The sequence below is a fragment of the Lepidochelys kempii genome, chromosome 5, assembly GCF_965140265.1.
Source record: "Lepidochelys kempii isolate rLepKem1 chromosome 5, rLepKem1.hap2, whole genome shotgun sequence".
Classification (NCBI taxonomy): domain Eukaryota; kingdom Metazoa; phylum Chordata; order Testudines; family Cheloniidae; genus Lepidochelys; species Lepidochelys kempii.
Genome location: NC_133260.1, coordinates 82723385 through 82746600, shown reverse-complemented (window position 1 = coordinate 82746600; position 23216 = coordinate 82723385). Strand labels below are relative to the sequence as shown.

The following is a 23216-nucleotide window of genomic DNA, read 5'->3' as shown; positions in this document are numbered from 1 at the left end:
CAACAGAGAAATACAGTAGCTAACCACAGCTATAAACCTATATAACCTATATTCTGTGGTTACATAAAGCTATATAACCACAGAATATAAATCATAGCTTCTGTTACCCTATTAATTTTGTTGTGAAGGAGTTGTAAATTCTTGATAAATAAAAAATGTCACTTCAACAAGAGCAACTTGGGAGCATATATATATATATATAAACCTAGAAACTCATAGAATTTTTAGGGAGGAAAGGGTGCAACAGTAACGGAAATATGTATTATTAAGGAACAAATTGTAACCACTTTTTGAAATAACCACCTGAGGGATATTTTATTATCAGGCACAAGTACTTGGGGATACATGGAAGAGGAAGAGGATGTGGTCTCTCAACCTGATGGTTCCCTGGGGCCCATTTTGAAGAAGACCTCTCCGGGAGGCTTAGCAACTCTTAGTTGCTTCGCTACCTCCCATTACTTCTCTAGGAGCTGAGTTACCTTTGACTAAGCTTCCTGTTCCTCTAAAAGTGCCACCACCTCTCTGACTGTAGTGTAAAGACTGAATGGTACTTCAAGAAGAACTACCTTAGGAGCAGACATCTGAGGGGTCTCAGCTATGGAGAGGGTGGACTAGGCCTAACCTATTTTATTATTAACATTTGGGGAAAAAATAAAAAATAAAAAATACTGCTGGCTATTGGTTTGAGCACACAGAATCTACCAACTGCCTAGGAGGGATTAACCAAACCATAAAAAACAGGTTGCCAGGGGAACTGTGGACATTTGTCTGAGCAGTCAATAATCCCACTTCCAACCCCAAACTCCAAAAGTTAAAGGTCTAACCAAGAGGAGGTGATGAGTGAAAACTGCAAGCTGAGAGTAGCAGTGATTTGTGAAAAATCATGGCTGGGTGAGGCACTGCTGAAGAAATCTCATTTTCTGTACAGGGGATAAAAAGTCTCTTAAGGTCTTGGTTACTTAACAGCTAGTTTCATGTATAAATAGATATGGCTCCACCGTGATATGCAAAGAACAGAATCTAATCATGAGAGAAGATCATTCTTGAGAAGGGAATATTTTGATAGGATCTGGCTAAATAACATTTTAATAATTTATTCATGAATGTCACAATATGTTTAAAATAAATTATCCAGTGAATATTTTTTCATTATGGGCAAACCATTCACAAGTAATTATGAGACTCATTACTTTTTTGACTAAAATATTAATGAATAACTTTTCTCCCATTATTCACCAAGTTCTAATTTTTATTGTGTTGTAGTATGGATATACTAGTGTGATCCAAGTTTTAAAAAAGGGACTTGAAGCCATAAACTCTCAAGTTTTATCCTGGTTCTAATATTGATTCAATGTGTGGCCCTGAGCAAGTCATTTAACATGTTTTTAGCTTCCTTTTCAGTAACATGGTGATAATACTTACTTAGCTAGCATAGGGATCTGTATGGGCACTGTATAATCAGTTATTATTTGTCCTGCATTTTGAGGACATAAAATTCCGTAAGCGCTGCCATATTATTGTTGTTATATTGAAGAGTTCATAGGCAAATGACCTAATAGGCAGCTTTTATATGTTGTTTTATGTTGTTAGTAATATGAGTTACATGAAAGGTACAAATACTGTTTATTCCGGTTAATAATCAGGCTGTGACCAACACGTGGCTGGTAACTCATCCCACAGCCAGGTCCACAAATAATTGTTTTAGAATGTAAGGCCTGGTCTACGCTACGAGTTTAGAATTTAGCAGCGTTATCTCAATTTAAACCTGCACCCACCCACACAACAAAGCCCTTTTTTTCAACTTAAAGGGCTCTTAAAATTTATTTCTTTACTCCACCCCCGATGAGGGGATTAGCGCTGAAATCAGCCTTGCTGGGTTGAATTTGGGGTACTGTGGACCCAATTCAACAGTACTAGCCTCCTGGACCTATCCCAGAGTGCTCAGTTGTGACAGCTCTGGACAGTGCTCTCAACTCAGATGCTCTGGCCAGGTAGACAGGAAAAGGCCTGCGAACTTTTGAATCTCATGTCCTGTTTGGCCAGCGTGGCGAGCTCACCTGCACAGGTCACCATGCAGAGCTCATCATCACAGGAGACCATGCAGTCCCAGAATCACCAAAGAGCTCCAGCATGGACTGAATGGGAGGTACGGGATATGATCGCTGTATGGGGAGACACATCCATGCCAGCAGAACTCCATTCGAAAAGACGAAATGCCAAAATATTTGAAAAAATCTCCAGTGGCATAAAGGACAGAGGCTATAACAGGGACCTGCAGCAGTGCCGCATGAAAATTTAAGGAGCTCAGGCAAGCCTACCAAAAAAACAGATTGGCAAATGGCCACTCCGGTTCAGAGCCCCAGACATGCCGCTTCTATGATGAGCTGCATGCCATTCTAGGGGGTGCAGCCACCACTACCCCACCCCTGTGCTTTGACTCCATCCAAGGGGTGGGAGGCAACATGGAAACGTGTTTTGGGGGCAAGGAAGATGATGAGGAGGAGGAGGTTGTAGATAGCTCACAGCAAGGAAGCGGAGAAACTGGTTTCCCCAACAGCCAGGATCTATTCATCACCCTGGACCTGGACCCAGTACCCCCCCGAACCCACCCAAGGTGGGCTCCTGGACCCTGAAGGTGAAGAAGGGACCTCTGCTGAGTGTACCTTTGTAAATATTATACATGGTTTAAAAGCAAGCGTGTTTAATGGTTAATTTGCCCTGGCATTTGCGGCCAGTACAGGTACTGGAAAAGTCTGTTAACATGTCTGGGGATGGAGCGGAAATCCTCCAGGGACATCTCCATAAAGCTCTCTTGGACGTACTCCCAAAGCCTTTGCAAAAGGTTTCTGGGGATGGCAGCCTTATTCCATCCTCCATGGTAGGACACTTTACCACGCCAGGCCAGTAGCACGTAGTTGGGAATCATTGCAGAACAAAGCATTGCAGCATATGGTCCTGGTGTTTGCTGGCATTCGAACAACAAACGTTTTTTATCTCCCTGTGTTACCCTCAGGAGAGTAATATCATTCATGGTCACCTGGTTGAAATAGGGTGGTTTTAGTAAGCGGACATTCAGAGGTGCCCGTTCCTGCTGGGCTGTTCGCCTGTGGCTGAACAGAAATTTTCCCCGCTGTTAGCCATGCGGTGTGGGGAGGGGTGAAGCCATCATCCCAGAGAATTGGGTGGGTGTGTATGTCGGGGGGGTTAGTTGGGTTTCTGCTGCACGTGAACCCGGAAACCACAACCCTTCCTTTTAAATTGCCAACCCATTTTTAATGGCCAACCCAACAGCTACTTCATATGAGAAATGAGGGCGCTGTTGTTTGAAACCATTTCCACATGTTATGAAGGTTAAAGAAGCCAGAAGACTGTGGCTTAGCATGACTGCCTGCAAGCCGAATTCTGCTGCCCAGCCCTGCATGAGTGATCTCTCACACCAAACCAGCATACCCTCAATAAGAGGCAATATGCAACCTTGTAATGAAAGCACATGTGCTATGTAATGTTAACAGCAAGGTTTACTGTGAAAGAGTGTACCCATTGTTCTATAAAATGTGTCTGTTTAAATACCACTCTCCCTTTTTTCCCCTCCACCAGCTGCATATGTTTCTCCTTCCCAGAGGCTAGCGAAGATTAGAAGGCAAAAAAAACGCACTCGTGATGAAATATTCTCTGACCTCATGCTGTCCTCCCACACTGACAGAGCACAGATGAATGTGTGGAGGCAGACAAAGTCAGAGTGCAGGAAAGCACAAAATGACCAGGAGGAGAGGTAGCGGGCTGAAGAGAGGGCTGAAGCTGAAACGTGGTGGCAGGAGCTGAGAGGAGGCAGGATTCAATGCTGAGGAGGATCAAACTAATATGCTCCAGCGTATGGTTGAGCTGCAGGAAAGGCAGCAGGAGCACAGACCACCACTACAGCCCCTGTGTAACCAACCGCCCTCCTCCCCAAGTTCCATAGCCTCCTCACCCAGATGCCCAAGGACATGGTGGGGGGCCCTCCAGCCACCCAGCCACTCCACCCCAGAGGATTGCCTGAGCAACAGAAGGCTGGCATTCAATACGTTTTAAACTTTTAAAGTGCTGTGTGGCACCACCCCTCCCAGGCTACCTTGGCAGTTACCCCCTATTTGTGTAGATGAATTAATAAAGAATGCATGAATGTGAAGCAACAATGACTTTATTGCCTCTGCAAGCGGTGATCGAAGGGAGGAGGGGAAGGTGGTTAGCTTAGAGGGAGGTAGAGTGAACCAAGGGGGGGGGGGTCATCAAGGAGAAACAAACAGAACTTTCACACCGTAGCCTGGCTATTCCTGAAACTGGTTTTCAAAGCTTTTCTGATGCGCACTGCACCCTCCTGTACTCTTTTAACCTCCCTGGTGTCTGGCTGCGCGTAATCAGTGGCCATAAACGTCTTCCCCTTACTCTCACAGATATTGTGGAGCACACAGCAAGCAGTAATAACAATGAAAATATTGATTTCGTTGAGGTCTAACCACGTCAGTAAACGGCACCAGCGCACATTTAAACGCCCAAATGCACATTCTACCATCATTCTGCACTTGCTCAGCCTATAGTTGAACAGCTCCTGACTACTATCCAGGGTGTCTGTGTATGGCTTCATGAGCCATGGCATTAAGGGGTAGGCTGGATCCCCAAGGATAACTATAGGCATTTTAACATGGTTGGTTATTTGGTTATTTTCTCGTCTGGAAAGTAAGTCTCTTGCTGCAGCTGTTAAAACAGACCAGAGTTCCTGAAGATGCAAATGTCATGTATCTTTCCCGGCCATCCCACATTGATGTTGGTGAAACATCCCTTGTGATCCACCAGTGCTTGCAGCATCATTGAAAAGTACCCCTTTCGGTTTATGTATTCACTGCTTTGGTGCTCCGGTGCCAAGATAGGGATATGGGTTCCCTCTATCGCCCCACCACAGTTAGGGAATCCCATTGCAGCAAAGCCATCCACTATGAACTGCACGTTTCCCAGAATCACTACCCTTGATATCAGCAGCTCAGTGACAGCGTTGGCTACTTGGATCACAGCAGCCCCCACAGTAAATTTGCCCACTCCAAATTGATTCCCGACTGACCGGTAGCTGTCTGGCGTTGCAAGCTTCCACAGGGCTATCGCCACTCACTTCTCAACTGTGAGGGCTGCTCTCATCTTGGTATTCATGTGCTTCAGGGCAGGGGAAAGCAAGTCACAAAGTTCCATGAAAGTGCCCTTACGCATGTGAAACTTTTGCAGCCATAGGGAATCCCAGACCTGCAACACTATGCAGTCCCACCACTCTGTGCTTGTTTCCTGGGCCCAGAATCAGTGTTCCACGCCATGAACCTGCCCAACTGACACCATGATGTGCACATTGAAGGGGCCTGTACTTTGTAAGAAGTCTATGTCCATGTCCTCATCACTTTCGTCACCGCGCTGCAGTTGCCTCCTCCTCACCTGGTTTCGCTTTTCTTGAAGGTTATTCTGCATATCCTGCTGGATAATGCGCGCGGTATTTATAGTGCTCATAATTACTGCGGTGATCTGAGCAGGCTCCATGTTCCCAGTGCTATGGTATCTGTGCTGAAAACATGCACAAAACAATTGTCTGCCGTTGCTCTGACGGAGGGAGGGGTCACTGACAACATGGCTTACAGAGTTTGCTTACAGGGAATTGAAATCAACAAAGGGGGTGGCTTTGCATCAAGGAGAAACAGAATGGCCCCCTCAAGTATAGAACTCAAAACCCTGGGCTTAGCAGGCCATTGATTTCACGGAGGGAGGGAGGAAGGGAGGAGAAAATGAATACAAAACAAATCTGGTCTTATTTCTTGTTTTGATCCTCTTCGTCTATCTTTATACATCTTGCTGGCAGCAGACGGTGCAGTATGACTGCTGGCCATCGTTGTCTCCTGGCTGCTCATTAGAAGACGGTGCAGTACAACTGCCGGCAGGACTGAATCGCCATGATACAAAACTTAAAAGGGAAATGACCTGGCTGAGTCACTCCCATGTTTGCCCAGGTACCCCTGACTGTCCTCACCGAGGTCGGCTAAAAGAACACCCTGGAGTACTGCGATGATGGCTACCAGTCATACTGCACTGTCTGCTGCCAAAAGGCAATGAACTGCTGCTGTGTAGCAATACAGTACCGTGTCTGCCAGCACCCAGGAGACATACGGTGATGGTGAGCTGAGCAGGCTCCATGCTTGTTGTGGTACGGCGTCTGCACGGGTAACCCAGGAAAAAAGGCGCAAAACGATTGTCTGCCGTTGCTTTCACGGGGGGGGGGGAGGTCTGATGATATGTACCCAGAACAACCCACAACAATGTTTTTGTCCCATGAGGCATTGGAATTTCTACCCAGAATTCAAATGGGTGGCGGAGACTGCAGGAACTGTGGGATAGCTACCCACAGTGCAATGCTCCAGAAGTCAACGGTTGCCTCAGTACTGTGGATGCACTCCGCTGACTAAATGCACTTAGAGCATTTGTGTGGGGGGACACACAATCGACTGTATAAAAATGGTTTCTACAAAACTGACTTCTATAAATTTGACCTAATTTCATAGTGTAGACATAGCCTAAGAGAAAAGCAACAGAGCTCATGGCACAAAGGGATTTCCTCATGGAACTTACAAGGGAATAATTTAGCTTGGAGGCGCAAGTGACCTTGTTACAGAGACATTTTGCTGATGTGCATAGCCAGCTGCATAGCCAGCTTTCTATTTAGCAAGATTTTATTTTGTCTTTATTGGATGAACATGTTGCTGGCCTAGGAAAACCAAATCCACTCCTTACTCTATGAATTTTATGCATAAATCAAAAGAAATATGTGGCCAAGGAATATTTGTCTCTTTCCAGCTATTAAGGCTCTAAGATAATGACAATATTTTAGAATATGCTTTGAATCTTATAACCATTTTAAGACCAATTAATGGGATTCATGCAATACATATTCTAACAAATATGTTAAGAATAACATAAAGTTCACTAAGGACATGTAGAACACTGTACTGCACCCTCCCATCTGTGTGAGCTTGTGACTTCTGCAAAACAGCTTTTCTTAATTCCCTCTGCCACTTCCACCACCATTCTTCCACAGGAGATGTTGGATTCAGGGAGGGCACAAGTGATGGAAAATTAAGAGCTCCCAATATGCTTTCTCATTCTATCGTTATATAACATTTTCCCATCCAAGTGTCATTTTCTCTGAGGTGGCTGTTACAGTATAATTTACATGATATTTGTTGCATTGCTTAATGATGCTCACTGTTCTAAACTTGTGTATCCTGTGCTCTGTGCTTTTGCTTTGCAAATGCATTATGTCATACATGTAAATATGGAAATAGAACGTGGGACTGGGGGAGGAAGAGGAGCTACTTTCTCAGGCATTCTCCTCTCTCCTACAGCAGGGGCTAAATGACAGGTAATCTGTGCCCTCTATAAGTCAATGCTGCTTCAGGCTCAAGCTGGGCATCTGTATTTGACTCAGAAATGGAGTTTTTGCATAGGTAACATGTGGAGGAGAAAAGAACAAGTGCTGTCACAGGAAAAGCCTGAAGAAACCAAATCTATGTGGGGAGAGGAGTGCCCCACTATAATTCCTCCCTGCAAAAGCCCCTTAAAAAAATTAAGAAAACTTCATAATATGAACCTTCACAAAGTGATCCTTTCTCCTTCTGATTCCTCCCATGTGTAACTCTGCTGGAGTATACAGTCTGGGCCCTAGACTGAAGCATATATGGGTAATACAAATAGTTTCAAACTTTGCTGTGATCGTTTTATTTAACTTAATAAAATGAAACAAATAATTTAAATTTAAAAATCCACCAAGAGGCCATGTATCTAATACAGGGCAAGTGGGCAGCAACAACAAAGAAGAGGCTAAAGGCAAATACTGCAAACTGCAGTATTTCAAGATAAATAGTTATGTCTAAGGTTTATGTACTCAGTTCTATGCCAAGAATCATCACTGAACTATACCATGTGATCAAATGAAAAAAATATGTAATTAGGAAAAGGAAACTTTGAGGCATCAGATATTCATTGAATTGCCAACAAGAAGGCTAATTCTGTTTATTAATGAAAAACATTGACATTAATTTACACAATCTTTTGTCAACTTTCTCACAATTGTCTGAAATGTTTTTAAATATTTACTAAAGTTATGCATTACATAAAGTGTTTTCCACATATTGGACACTATGTTTCCAAGACACTGCTCCAAAGTGATATTAATTAAAGAATCATCTTGTAGTGCATTACTCAAACACAGGACGGAAAATTGAATATTTTACCTATTTGCTTAATCTTTTAAATTTTGAATGATTTTACATTTTTTAAACTTGCTAACGAAATGTGGACAAAGCATTTCTGAGGGGCTGGGGGATTTAGATGCACAAAGCCTGTCAAGAGTAGATTCTTCACTCTGGCTAGTTTTTGTACTGTATTTCTTCCAGAGCTCTCTCTTCCCCTAGCTGTCTGTCTGTCTTCACAGAACTCATCAGTGTAAGTTGCCATTAGGGAAAAATATGCTTGGATAAAATAAGATGCTCTCTGAAAATGTGCCTGTTCTTAGAACTTGAACACAACAAATTAGTTTTTGTGATTTTGAAAATTCTAACAAGGGCATTCGGCTTTCAGTTTGCAGCCAACCAGAAAGTGAAAACAAAAACCTCAAGATAAATTGGATCCATCTCTAAAATCCCTATTTGTAAATGTATCTTCTGAAAACCTTTCCCAAACCATTTGAATGTTTGGTGTTCTATACTAATTTTGCCAGGCAAAAATTCTCAGCTAGTGTTTATCAGCATGGCTCCATGATTTTGAAACTCTGTCACCTACTTTTGATCCAAAATACCTAAATCTGTTGATCTTTAATGTATACATCTTCTTGAAAATGTCTCAGAAGAAAGCTGAGGTGAGCAGGGTGAATGATGGGGTCTTTGGAAACTTGAGGGATGGGATACTTTGCTGTTTTTGGCTGACTGGCTGCTTTTTGTGGGATCTACCATTATTTTGCCATTGTTTTTATTTTATTATTATGGATGGGATGGATTTTTGATGTCTTGTCAGGGAGCTTAGACCTTGGAATAGGGTGTCTTGTAATTAACCTTAAATAAAGAAATTAAGAAAAATAAAAACAAATTTGCTTTCAATATAGTTTTTCAATGTATCTAATTCTGTTCTTATTATACCAGTATAAATTAAGAGTATCTGTTGAAACCAGTGGAACTACCCTAATGTAAAACCAGTCTGTGATCAAAGTCAGTCTCTATGTAATAAATAAAAGGAAAATTCTCTATGCTGCTTATGTGTTTTGCCAATTCAATAGAATAACCATTTAATAAAGAAGCAAGTGAAGTATGGTATCTTCTTTGTTATGAGGAGTTGATCCAAAACTGTTCTCTTGCTTACACATGGATAATCTTAGCAGATTAAATAGTGTTTCTTGTAGAAATAAAAGCTTCTAGCTACTGTACAAAAAAGATAGCCCAGAGTGTGTTAAAAATAATATAAAAGCATGACTGTGCTATGTGATGATTGACCTCAAAATTGACCCACAACATTGCAAACCTGAAGACAGCACAAAAGAATGTTAACTGCTAACAATACTGTTATAGACGTATGTATATAAGCTATTTTCTTAGCATTATGTTCTGTAGTTAGCAGAAAATTCTCCTTTAAAAAGGTTTCAGAGTAACAGCCGTGTTAGTCTGTATTCGCAAAAAGAAAAGGAGTACTTGTGGCACCTTAGAGACTAACCAATTTATTTGAGCATAAGCTTTCGTGAGCTACAGTTCACTTCATCGGATGCATACTGTGGAAAGTGTAGAAGATCTTTTATACACACAAAGCATGAAAAAATACCTCCCTCACTCTCCTGCTGGCAATAGCTTATCTAAAGTGATCACTCTCTTTTACAATGTGTATGATAATCAAGGTGGGCCATTTCCAGCACAAATCCAGGGTTTAACAAGAACGTCTGAGGAGGGGGCGGGGTTAGGAAAAAACAAGGGGAAATAGGTTACAAGGGGTTTTAGTTGGGGGCTGTCACCTTCAGCCCCTTCAGTTGGGTGACGGCCCACAACTAAAACCCCTCCAACGCATTATTAAGGATCTACAACCTATCCTGAAGGATGACCCAACACTCTCACAAATCCTGGGAGACAGGCCAGTCCTTGCCTACAGACAGCCTCCCAACCTGAAGCAAATACTCACCAGCAACCACATACCACACAACAGAACCACTAACCCAGGAATCTATCCTTGCAACAAAGCCCGTTGCCAACTGTGCCCACATATCTATTCAGGGGACACCATCACAGGGCCTAATAACATCAGCCACGCTATCAGAGGCTCGTTCACCTGCACATCCACCAATGTGATATATGCCATCATGTGCCAGCAATGCCCCTCTGCCATGTACATTGGTCAAACTGGACAGTCTCTACGTAAAAGAATATATGGACACAAATCAGATGTCAAGAATTATAACATTCATAAACCAGTCGGAGAACACTTCAATCTCTCTGGTCACGCGATTACAGACATGAAAGTTTCAATTCTTCAACAAAAAACCTTCAAATCCAGACTCCAGCGATAAACTGCTGAATTGGAATTCATTTGCAAATTGGATACAATTAACTTAGGCTTGAATAGAGACTGGGAGTGGCTAAGTCATTATGCAAGGTAACCTATTTCCCCTTGTTTTTTCCTAACCCCCCCCCTCCTCAGACGTTCTTGTTAAACCCTGGATTTGTGCTGGAAATGGCCCAACTTGATTATCATACACATTGTAAGGAGAGTGATCACTTTAGATAAGCTATTGCCAGCAGGAGAGTGGGGTGGGGGGAGGTATTTTTTCATGCTTTGTGTGTATAAAAGATCTTCTGCACTTTCCACAGTATGCATCCGATGAAGTGAGCTGTAGTTCACGAAAGCTTATGCTCAAATAAATTGGTTAGTCTCTAAGGTGCCACAAGTACTCCTTTTCTTTCTCCTTTAAAAAAAATCACACGTTCTATACTGTAGCAGTGTTTTTCAAACTTTGGGCAATAAACTTTAGTTTCGAAATCCATATTCAGGTGCCTAAACAGAAGTATCTTGGTTTCCAGAGGTACTGAGTAACCCCATCTCCCATGGAAATCAAGGGGACAGCACCTTTGAAATCAGGCCACTTCTATTTAGGTACCTAAATATGGATTGTGAAGGAGAGCTTTAGGCACCTTGATTGAACACTTTTGGCTTTGTGACTTGAGAGAATAGTGATGCTGCTACAAGTGAATCATCTTACTTAACAAGACACATTCTGAAGTACAGTGACTACTAAGGAAATGGGAAATAAAAGCAGTGTGAGAAATTGAAATAATTGATTCCTCATCTAAATTATGCTTTCAGGAAGCCAGGCATGGACTCTATTAATAGAAGTATTAATGCTGATCTTAATTGTTTAATCCTAATATGGATTTCTTACTAAAATGCTTTAAAACAGATTTTTGTGTTGGAAAGCATAAAGGAAGTTACCATCAAGGTGAAATTAGTAACTAGGGGCCAAATTGTGTCCTTGTGATCTTTGCATTGAGGGGTCCTCTATGCAAGGATCTCCACAGGAAAAGGGATGTATGTGTCCACCACTTGCACAGAAGTATTCCACTACTCCCCCTAAACTCCTGGAGGGCTCTGTGGGGGTAAGGAGGAGGTAATGAGCAGATCAGTCAGGGCCAGAATACTTACATCATCCCCTCCTGCAGCCAGATACATAATATTTCCCCAGTAGCTTCCTCATTGCTGAGGAATTCACAGCCAGGGACATGCTCAGGAGTGTAGGTCCAATGGACCCATAGAAGCAGGAAGCAGGAACACAGTCAGAGAGATCCTCGAGCTACTACTCAGCTTTCTGTGCCCCTATATAGGTATGGTTGTATCAGATATCTGGCTTTGTGGTCTATCATTTTCTGGAGACAGCTATTTTAACACATTGGTACAAAATGTTTCACTTGGGTAAGTAACCTGTATTCTGTGATCAGCTTTAAAATGTTAAAAACAAGGCTGGGTACATTTATAATAGCATTCTATAAGGAAGGTGTGACCAGAGAAAGCTCTTTTAAGAATTAATTTCCCAGCTATATAGACATTGGATGATACCCAGTGCATGCTTCCAATTATTTATATGGCTCCCAAATTGTGCTAAGTGCTATTATATATTATTTATTTAGATTTTAAGCTCTTCAGTTTATACTTGTACAGAGACTGGAACAACGAGGCTCCAATCTTAGTTATGTCCTCTCGGCATACTGTAATAAATAAATAAATAAACAAACAAACAAACAAGTGTTTCCCACTATAAGAGGGTTTCTTCAAATTATTATAAAAACACTACAAATGAAATGGAAGAACACACAGGGCAAGTTCTAAGTAAGAGAAAGGGGTAGTAGGAAGGTATGAAACAGAAGCACAAAGATTAAGTTCCACAAATACAGTAACAGGATATTTTACCTCCAAAATCAAGATGAAGCCCTTGTAGATGGCAAGCAGTGTCAGATCTTGAGCCTTGTAGGCCAACAAATGTAGAACTCCTATTAGCCACTAATTTACTGATCAACTCAAGTAACAAAGCAGCAGTTAAATTTATCCAAATGGAAAATAGAAGCTGAAAAGCCATAATCTCATTTTAATAATAATGTAACTAATTGAGTGGGGAAGACTGAAACTGGTAAAACCTAAAACAAGCAATTCAAAATGTGAATGAAAGAAGATAATCCATGTTGATTCCACTAATCTCAAATTTCACTGTATCTTTTAATAGAACCAAGAGCATGAATAAGAGGTTGTGGTTCCCACATGGGGGAAAACATGCATTACTGCGTCAAGGCATTTGCAGACAAACTGTAATATAGTGAAACACCTCAGTAATTGAGTAACACCAAAGATAACCATCTGTAGCATGTACTGTCTGGTACTTCCATGTGGCTTTTGTTCCTAAAGAATTCTGGAATGTTTCAGGTCTAAATTTATTTCTGCAGGAAACAATCAGGATTTTAACTTGAAAAACTGTTTATAAAAATCACCTTAAGATTTTTTACAAGGCTAAAGCCATTTATATTAGTAGAGTATTTTAGCTACAGATTTCTGAAACATGTTTTGAGCTTTATGAGGACTGAACTTGGCTCACTCCTCACATCTAAAGAGCTGCAGCAAAACTGCACAACACATAAAAAGTATTTTTCTTATCACGCTATAGAGACGTGTTATTTATTAGTAGAGTAAAAGACGTTATATATATTTCAATTTGTAATTTAGACACAAAACATATATATTCCATGCTATGATACAAAAATTAGACAGGTTTGAATGGAACAAACTATGCTAATTGGCTGTACACCTTTGCCCTCTTCATACTCTGTTCCTCTGCTGCCAGCCTTGTTTATGGTTTCCTCAATGAACCTCTCTCCTTCCGCTATTTATCCATCTCCTTCCTATTTATCCATCTCCGTTCTTATTATAGTATCTGAGCAGCTAATATCCCTTCCTTCCTCATTCCCTTACATTTCTCGTTTTTCTCTCACTCGTTTTTCCTTTCCTCATCCCATTCCACTTTATGCTTGTAAACTAATCCCCCTCCCACCACTCTCCTTACCTCCACCTCTACACCAACCTCCACCAAAAAAAATCTCTAGATTATCATTGTTCAATAGAATGATGTTCAAAATGTATCCATAGGGAACTGTGAAAGCTACATGTAGAAACTCCCTTGAGTGTGCTCAATGGAGGGCACAAAAATAACATTAATAACAAAAATAACAGTATATTCAACCATGACTACAGAGCCATAAGTACACTAATATGTATTTACAATTATGCACAGCAGGTTATGAGCATTTTGGGGACATATCAAAGTAGGTAACTGAGAAAATACTCTTAAATGCTCCACAGCTCTGCAGAGTTGTTCTATTAGGAGCTTACAATTAGGTCTGCATATAGGTCAGACAGAAATCCATTCCAAAGCACAGAATATACATTTAAGGAGTTTGATGTGCAAAAACAAATGCACAAAAATTAAAGTATTAATTATTTTCACTTGCATAAGGCACTTCAATTCCAGTTCTGAAAATATTGCCAAAAGTTTTTGCAAGCATACTTGTTTGTACTTAATGCCCTGTGTGCTAAATGTGCTCTTTGAAAAATCTTGCCAAAAGGAGCTCATAAAGTTTATTTATTTATGCATTTTATAACAGTGGACGGTTTTCATTGTCATCTACAAACAGGTGGTGGGTTTTCTTGTTTTGCCTTACATTTAATTGGATTTTCTCTGAGAATTCCTTTCTATAAACAGCAGGTATCCAAAAATTAATTTAAAGGAAAGCATTTATTTCTACTTAATTTTTTAAAGTTTAAGGAATTTAGTGGCCTTAAATTATTTCTCTGGCAGGGATTCACCTGGAATGAACATCCCTGTAACTCTCCTCACCATCCTCCATGAGTTCATAGAAATTGTTCATCTCTAATTCACCGGGAGAGGCTATCCTTAAAACCAAAAATCTCATTTAGTATTGACTTTCTTCTTCAGTATTAGATAGTGGGATCTCAGTTCTCTAGACAGTATGATTAAAATGTTCAAAAGTGGCTTCCAATTTACAGTGCCCATCTTGAGACACCTAATTTTCAGAGGTGCTGAGAGCTCACAGTTCCAGCTGAAGTCAATGGCAAATGCAAGAGCTCAGATGGAGATGTCTGGTGCAGAGCCTCCAGAAATGATGGTCTCAAAAACTGAAGCTGCTTCTTAAAACATTGACCTAATTGATAAACTTGTATCAAATATTGAGGATGCATACAGGAGATTCTCCCCCAGTAAAATTTAAACTTGTAAAGCACTGACTTATTTATTCTTTTTTGAAGGGTGGGGAGATCAAGCAGTGAATTCTTGATTTGGTTTGATATCTAATTTGTTTGGGCAGCATACTGCTTTTTTGTATTAAGTTTACTCCTTAGCACTCCCTACTCTCCTTCTAGCCAATAAGAACATCATCTTGTTGTAAAGAATTTACATCTTCAGCTTCAGCACAATCTTTTGCTGTTTGGGATGGAGGGAAGCTAGTGTTTTGATGACCCTTATGATTTTCAAGGAACTATTTTGAGACTGGCAAACTCAATAAAATCTCAGTCAACTTATGATTTCATTACATGTTTTTTGGCAATATTAGTCAGAGCTGCATTTGATGCATAGTACCACAATCCCCAAAACAAGTTCAGGAGACACCTGTCTTTTCCCCAGATTAAATTAGATCTTCCAAATGTTCTAATGAATTATTGTATATATAGAATGACTAATGTGCCATTCAAAGATGTAATTGTTTTCTTGACTTATGTGCTATATTGACAAATTATGTCAATTTTAACGAAAAAAATGAATTTCCTTACACTTATCATAAGTCATAAGTAATAGCCTTCCTTAATTAAAAAACAAGAACACATACAAAACCAAAGCTCTTGTGTTATGTGATAAACTCCTGTATTAAAATTAAAATTAAATTTAGAGTCTGGAATAATACATGTCAACAAAAGTTAGGGATCTTTGTTTTCTTTCATGTACTTACTTGTGACCCATCTCATGGGCAATGGTAAATGCGAGATTCAGACCATTGTCCTCTGCAATAATACATTTTCTTTTTTCACTGCACATTCCACTCAAATATGCTATACCTAGGAAACACAACCACCACACCAGGATTAATCATTATGAGTATTATTTATTATTTATATTTACATTATGGCCCTGGATTGCGGCCCTATTGTGCTGATGCTGAACTAACACATAGGGATGTACCTGCCCTATACTATTTATAAACTTATTAAAGACAATTCGCAATTAGTGAATTTAGCATCAATAGCATAGAAGGGAGAAGAGAAGATCAGGATAGTGACAATATCGCTCATTTACTATATAGTGTGCACAAAATTTGTTCCCAAACAATGTAATGTATTTAAATAAGGTATGATACAGTAAAATTTGAACAGCATATTGTTAAAAAAGGCAATACAAATCTGATAATTTTATCCACAAATCTGCGCAATTTTTTTTGCTAATAGATTTTAGTTTTATTTTCTGTTCTTCAGTTTCTACTCTTTCATTTTAACATTAGGACTTACTAATTTTTTAAGCACCAATATGGAGTTCAGTGCACAAGTTAGAAAGGAAGACGAGTTTTTACAGGAAACCTCAAATTCCATAAAACTATAACAATCCTTAATAGACAGCAGTCTAACCATCACATTTATCATAAATGCCAAGGACAGTATCAAGCATATGATCTAAACCCTAGGTTTTCAAAAACAGGAGCCTAAATGTTAGACACTCAAGTCCATGATTAGGCTCCTAAATAAATGATCTAATATTGCAAAATGCTGAGCACCAAGCAGCTTCATTTGACTGAGATCGTTTATTTAAGAACCTAGGATTTTAGGCTCCTATTTTTGAAGATCTTGGTTTAAGCAGTCTATTTGATTATTTACATATTCCAAATGTACAGCCTATTTCATATCGAACATCCCTTCAAAGAAATGGCGCCCTCTGGATCAACATATTTGTTGGATGTTTCTGATACAATTAAATGGCTAGAAGCATTTGGAATTTAGTCTTAATTAGCCTTCTAAATGTACATCTCATAGGATGAAGTCCAAATATTTTAACTTGTCAGCCTGCAAACAGAAAGGCCTTATCTACACTTTAGATAAGCTATTACCAGCAGGAGAGTGGGGTGGGGGAAGAGAAAACCTTTTGAAGTGATAAACACCCTTTTTTCATGATCTGTGTGTATAAAAACATCCTCACTGCAGTTTCCACAGTATGCATCCGATGAAGTGAGCTGTAGCTCACGAAAGCTTATGCTCAAATAAATTGGTTAGTCTCTAAGGTGCCACAAATATTCCTTTTCTTATTTACACTGGGAATTTTAGGCAATACCCACATCACTGCTCTGACTAGGTTTGGACAATACAGTGGTAAAATTGTCTGGGGGCTAGTCTATACTAGTGTTCCCACTAGTGTCAGCACCAATGGAGCAATGCTAGAAGAAAGGTAAGAGAATTACCTAACTTCTCACTGTAGACATAACAAAAAAGGCAACTGTGTTACACTGTGAAATGTTATTTTACATTGGGAAAGCCCTCTCTATGGGCTTTGTTTGCACAAGAAAGTGAGATGTCCCTGAAGGTTTTCCACAACATGCCTTTCTCACACCCCCACTAAATGGAACATAAATACAATGTGTTGGCTTAAAAGTAGAGAAAGCTCTCGATTCTTCTCTGGGTGGTGAAGTCTGGATGTGGCAGAAGTAACTGGTGACTGGTTGAGGAGTTTGAGACTCCCAGCCTTTCCTGCCAGTGGGCAGAGCAGCAAAGCAAATGAGAAAAGGGAAAGAGATGCCTTAGGTGACACTAAACTGGGAGGAGAGGTAGATATGCTGGAGGGCAGGGATAGGATACAGAGGGACCTAGACAAATTGGAGGATTGGGCCAAAAGAAATCTGATGAGGTTCAACAAGGACAAGTGCAGAGTCCTAAACTTAGGATGGAAGAATCCAATGCACCGCTACAGACTAAGGACCGAATGGCTTGGCAGCAGTTCTTACAGTGGACCAGCAGTTCTTACAGTGGACGAGAAGCTGGATATGAGTTAACAGTGTGCCCTTGTTGCCAAGAAGGCCAATGGCATTTTGGGATGTATAAGTAGGGGCATTGCCGCAGATCGAGGGATGTGATTGTTCCCCTCTATTTGACACTGGTGAGGCCTCATCTGGAGTACTGTGTCCAGTTTTGGGCCCCACACTACAAGAAGGATGTGAAAAAATTGGAAAGAGTCCAGCGGAGGGCAACAAAAATGATTAGGGGACTGGAACACATGAGTTATGAGGAGAGGCTGAGGGAACTGGGATTGTTTAGTCTGCAGAAGAGAAGAATGAGGGGGGATTTGATAGCTGCTTTCAACTACCTGAAAGGGGGTTCCAAAGAGGATGGATCTAGACTGTTCTCAGTGGTAGCAGATGACAGAACAAGGAGTAATGGTCTCAAGTTGCAGTGGGGGAGATTTAGGTTGGATATTAGGAAAAACTTTTTCACTAGGAGGGTGGTGAAACACTGGAATGCGTTACCTAGGGAGGTGGTGGAATCTCCTTCCTTAGATATTTTTAAGGTCAGGCTTGACAAAGCCCTGGCTGAGATGATTTAATTGGGGATCAGTCCTGCTTTGAGCAGGGGGTTGGACTAGATGACCTCCTGAGGTCCCTTCCAACCCTGATATTCTATGATTCTATTCTAGGCAGCTCCTCTCCTCTAAAATTATGATGTTCCTTATATAGGCTTAATGCTTCCCTCCAACACTGCTTGATCGCTATAGTTGCTAGTTCCCCTTAGTATTCTACTGGCTCTCACAGGCATGATATAGCACTGAACAGGTAAATCCTTTGATAGGTTCCATATCTATTGCAAGGAAGAAATTATAACCAGTAGTACTCATTACAAACAATAAATATCAATTTACATAACCAAGGCTTCTCTGTACACATAGTTCTTATAAATGCATTGATTACTGTTAATCTTCTAGGGTCTAACACTTGGAATGAGAAGCCTGCATTCTATTTACATTAAATTAGATTCTGATTCTAGATACAGCCAAAAGCACATATACAATTAATGCTTTATTCTTTATTAAACAAAGTTGACCTTATACATGAAAGCCACATCAAACACTAGCTACTGGATATAAATCAGCCAACTACTAATCAAGAACTAGTTTCATGTCTTGTCCATGGTTATTAATTTCATGTGTAAGGAAAAAAACTGGCTTTGGTAAGCAGCTACTCTTGCTTCACACACACACACACACTCACTGCAGTTTCCTTAGGTAAAAAAGAGTTTCTTCATATATACATACATACATATATATATATATATATATATATATATATATATATATATATATATATATATATATGTTCACTGCAGTTTCCTGTGGCTTATTAACACAGCTGGAATTGCTCCAAGGTTAAATCTACTCAAAAACCAAAAAAAAACCAAACAACCCAACAAACTCTGAACAATTGCTCTTTTGTTATGATTAAAGTATCCCCACTGAAACCTGTGGGCTTTCCACACAACTTCAAATTAATGAACTTTGTTCTTGAAAAGTCTTACTTGAACTCAGTGGTAGCATCTCATACAATTTTAAAAACAACCCAATTCCATGTCTAAGAAAAAAGCCTAAAAGAAACATTGACGGTTACATATGTCAGAACAAGAAACAGTATTGAAAATTCTCTTAAGCTGTGGATGATCAAAGATGCTTTTTAGGATAATTAAATACAGAATTACTAAATGCAGTAGAACTTCACTAATTTGCAGTACAGCTATAATGAAATATCACATTTTGTGAATTAATAAGTGCACAGTCAATAAAATGGATTGTTTCAGAAAATGAATATTGTTTTCATTTTATTTTGTCTACTATTTATATGGTTAATGATATTTCATATGGTAGCAGTAAATATACTACCTTATATTTTGTGTTAAAAAAGAGTCTTAGTACAATAATACATGTCCCCAGTACAGAATCTTCTAGTGTATCTTTGGGAGGCAAACACCTCTATTATTTTGCATGAGTGTGGACTAGCTCTGGTAGGTAAAGTATCAAAAAGTTATCAACTGTTTTTGCCCAGTTACTAGCGGACAAGTGTCCACATCATAAAACCATGAATAAAACTAGCAGTAGTAAGTATAATTGCAGACAGTGTTCATGGTGAGACAAAGGATTCAATTAATATGGAGACTGAGGCACCCACAACCCCAGAGATCCATCCATTGGTGAAGTGTGGAAAAAAAACATGCTGCTCCCATGTTCAGTGTATAATTAAAAGCCTGAGTCATTTTTTAATAATGTTTTAATACTCCTGGTCTCATGCAATACAAAAAACTATTGGCCTGGAGTTTGGGTTGAAAGATTCTAGCAGGGGGACAAGCATCCTAAGAGAGGGAAATGTCACTCATCCTGTGCAGTAACTGTAGTTCTTTGAGATGTATGACCCTCTGGGTGCTCCAATTCAGATCATATGTGCCTCGTGAGCCTTCGATCAGAGATTTCTAGCTAGCAGTGTCCATTTGGCTCCCTCATGTGCCTTATGCCACCTCATGGCAGAAACTGAGGCTATATAGGGGTGCACTGGCCAACTGCCCTCAATTTCTTCTCTTCTCAGTTATCCCCTAGGGAACAGCTGAAGTAGAGGGAAAGGAGGATGAGTAGTCAAGCTCTAAGACACACATCTCAAAGAACTACAGTTACGGAACAGAGTGAGTAACATTTCCTTCTTTTTTGAATAGTGTCCCTATGAGTTCTCCACTTCAGCTGATTTCTGAGCAGTATCCCCAGAAGCAGGGGGGGAGCTTTGGAATAGGGTTCAGAACTGAAGATAGTACCGCAGATGCAAGTGCCTCATCAAATCTGATGGCAGGGAGCAGGGAATAATGCTTTGAAAAATATATGGACAGAAGTCCAAGTAGTGTCTCTACATATCTCTGATACTGGAACATTGTTCCAAAATGCAGCAAATGTTGCCTATAATCTGCTTGAATGCATGCTCACTCAATGCAGGGAGAAGGAAGGGCTGAGCACCTGCACACTTATAACAGAAATGCAATCTAATATCCATTTCAAAAGTCATTCAACAGAAATAGGAGCTCCCTTAGCTCTACCTGCAAAGTATATGAAGAGTCTAGGCAATCTCCTAATCTGCTTAGTCTTATCCAGGTAGAAGGCCCTTCTAACATCCAGGGATAGAAATAGGATTTTTCTGAACTGTGAGGTTTCAGAAAAAAAAATACTGATACATGATACGATGTTATGTGATTAAAATATGACCATGTAGATCATTGTTGCTACCACTGTTAAATAATCACAACAAATCTTGTATAGAGTGCATCAGTTAAGGTGTCAATGGAAAGTTATGGTTTGCTGAATAGGATTATCCTATTTGTATGCACATATCATTTTTGAATCTGAAGTTATGAATATTGACTATGTACCTGTATTTCAAATGTGTTTGCTCCTGTGGTATCACCCATAGGGTAATTTGCACCCACTCTGGCCAACACATTGTGAATGGAATATTCAAGTTGATGGCTCATCAACAAACACAATGGACCATGGAAGAAGCCTATCCCCCCGACGGACTTTCATGTGAATGTTTTCACTAGAGTATGGGTAATGGCCTCTGTTATGAATCAGCGAATCATGCAAGGGCATGTGACTAAATCATGCAACCCTAAACTCCATCTTGTTACCTGTATTTTTCCACAAACTGGACTGATGGCTTTGTTTGAAACAGTGAGTTTCCCTCCACAGGACATAAACTATAAAAGTCCCTGGAAACATTTCCATTTGGTCTCTTTCCTGATCTGATCTCTGGACTATGAACTTATACTAATGGGAGCATTCTAACCAAGGGACTGAGGAACTTCCAATGATTTTGGAGAAACCAGAGACTTAACAAATCAGCAGTTTATACTATCACTGCTTCAATCCTGATCCTAGAACCTTGAAATTACTGTACGTATTTGATTCCTTTAACCAATTTTAATTCTCACTCCTTCCTTTCTCTTTCTTTCTTTCTATAAATAAACCTTTAGTTATTAGATACTAAAGGATCGGCAACAGCGTGATTATTGGGTAAGATCTGAGTTATATATTAACCTGGGTATGTGACCTTTGGGATCAAAAGAACCCTCTGTTTGATGAAATTGGTTATAAAGAACCACTCATCATTCAGTCTACTGTCTGGGTGTTGAATTCAGAACTGGAATATGTGAGGAGGCTGCATTTCTGACTTCTTGTTAGCCAGTGTGGTGAGACAGAAGTTTACTTTTGTTGCTGGTTAGGTATATCTTATAGAAAAATAACCACCAGTTTTGGGGTGTCTCTGCCCCATTTCTCAGCAGCTTGTCCTTAATTTGGTATTCTCAGTTGTGACCCACTGAGACACACTGACATTTGGCCTACTTTTGGTGGGTTCCATGGAACCAGGTCAATTAAGCTTGATCAGAACCCCATGCTATTCAAAATTTGATATTGAGAGTTTTGGTGGTTAAAAAGTAGCTACAATGAGTAAACAACGATCATATGAGGGTCTAGACAGAAAAACTCTGCCCACAAAAGGGATTATCCTTTAAGAAGAAATCACCTGCCGTGGATTGATTGCAGAAGCAATCAAACTCCAAGCCCTGAGAGTCTATGTCTTGAACTTGAACAAAGAAATGGAAGAGATTAATCTATTGGTCTGGCTTTTGTTACCCCTGGCCGGAATCAGTTCCCCTTTCCCTCATCCTAGATTACTTGCTGGATCTACAGACATCCGGATTATCCACCAGTTTAGTCAAGGTACACCTGGCTGCCATATCGACCTTTCATCCCCTGGTTTGTGCTCACCCAGTATCATACAGAATTGTTAAAGAGTCCAGATAATCTCTTCCCCCACATCAGACACCCCACCCTGTCTTGGGATCTCAACCTAGTTCTCAACCATCTCATAAGATCTCTATTTGAACCAATGGTAACCTGCTCTGTATGTGAAATCCTGGTCTCCCTGAGGGACAGTACTGGTGGTCCATTAAATTACTGTTGATAGGCAGCCCACAGGTCCCAATGTGGCCTTTGCAGGTGTCCCTAAGGAAGTGCAGGGTGGCATACAAGGCTTGTTCCACCACTTTCAGTGACCAGCAAGGTCTTCCCCGCGTGAAGGCCGATTTCCAAAGAGGTATGTAGGAGAACCCCTCACTGAAAATCGAGGGGACCGATTGGGAATCCTCTTCCTCCACATCCTCCCATGGCACGGGGTTGGAGGGCAGCCACTGAGGAGAGGAGAGTTCTGTACCATGGAATGTCCACTTAGAGACTGAAGTCTCAATACCAAGAGATGCTCAGTACCAAATGACAACAGGGACTCTGGTTCATCTGACACTGAGAGATCCCTCATGTATCAGAACTCTTGTGGTTCCGAAAAGGACCTGTGTACCAACACCGTAGTCGAGGTTGCCATAGCCAGAGTTGACGTTACCAACAATGATGGGTGTACTGCAGGCATTGTAGATGTCAGGCACAGATGCTTGCTTGGTGCCAAAGGATTCTGTTTGCACAGCTGGTACCCCTGGCTGAACTGATTACATCAGTTAAA

General features: G+C 40.4%; 1 protein-coding gene across 1 annotated transcript in view; it reads right to left on the bottom strand.

The window, feature by feature from the left end:
• Window positions 1-23216, bottom strand: part of ADAMTS19 (ADAM metallopeptidase with thrombospondin type 1 motif 19) — a 279664-nt gene that overhangs the window by 114998 nt on the left and 141450 nt on the right. Inside the window, exon 8 of the mRNA XM_073344873.1 lies at window positions 15597-15702. Coding sequence (XP_073200974.1) covers window positions 15597-15702 — 106 coding nt within the window. The remainder of the gene's footprint in view (window positions 1-15596; window positions 15703-23216) is intronic.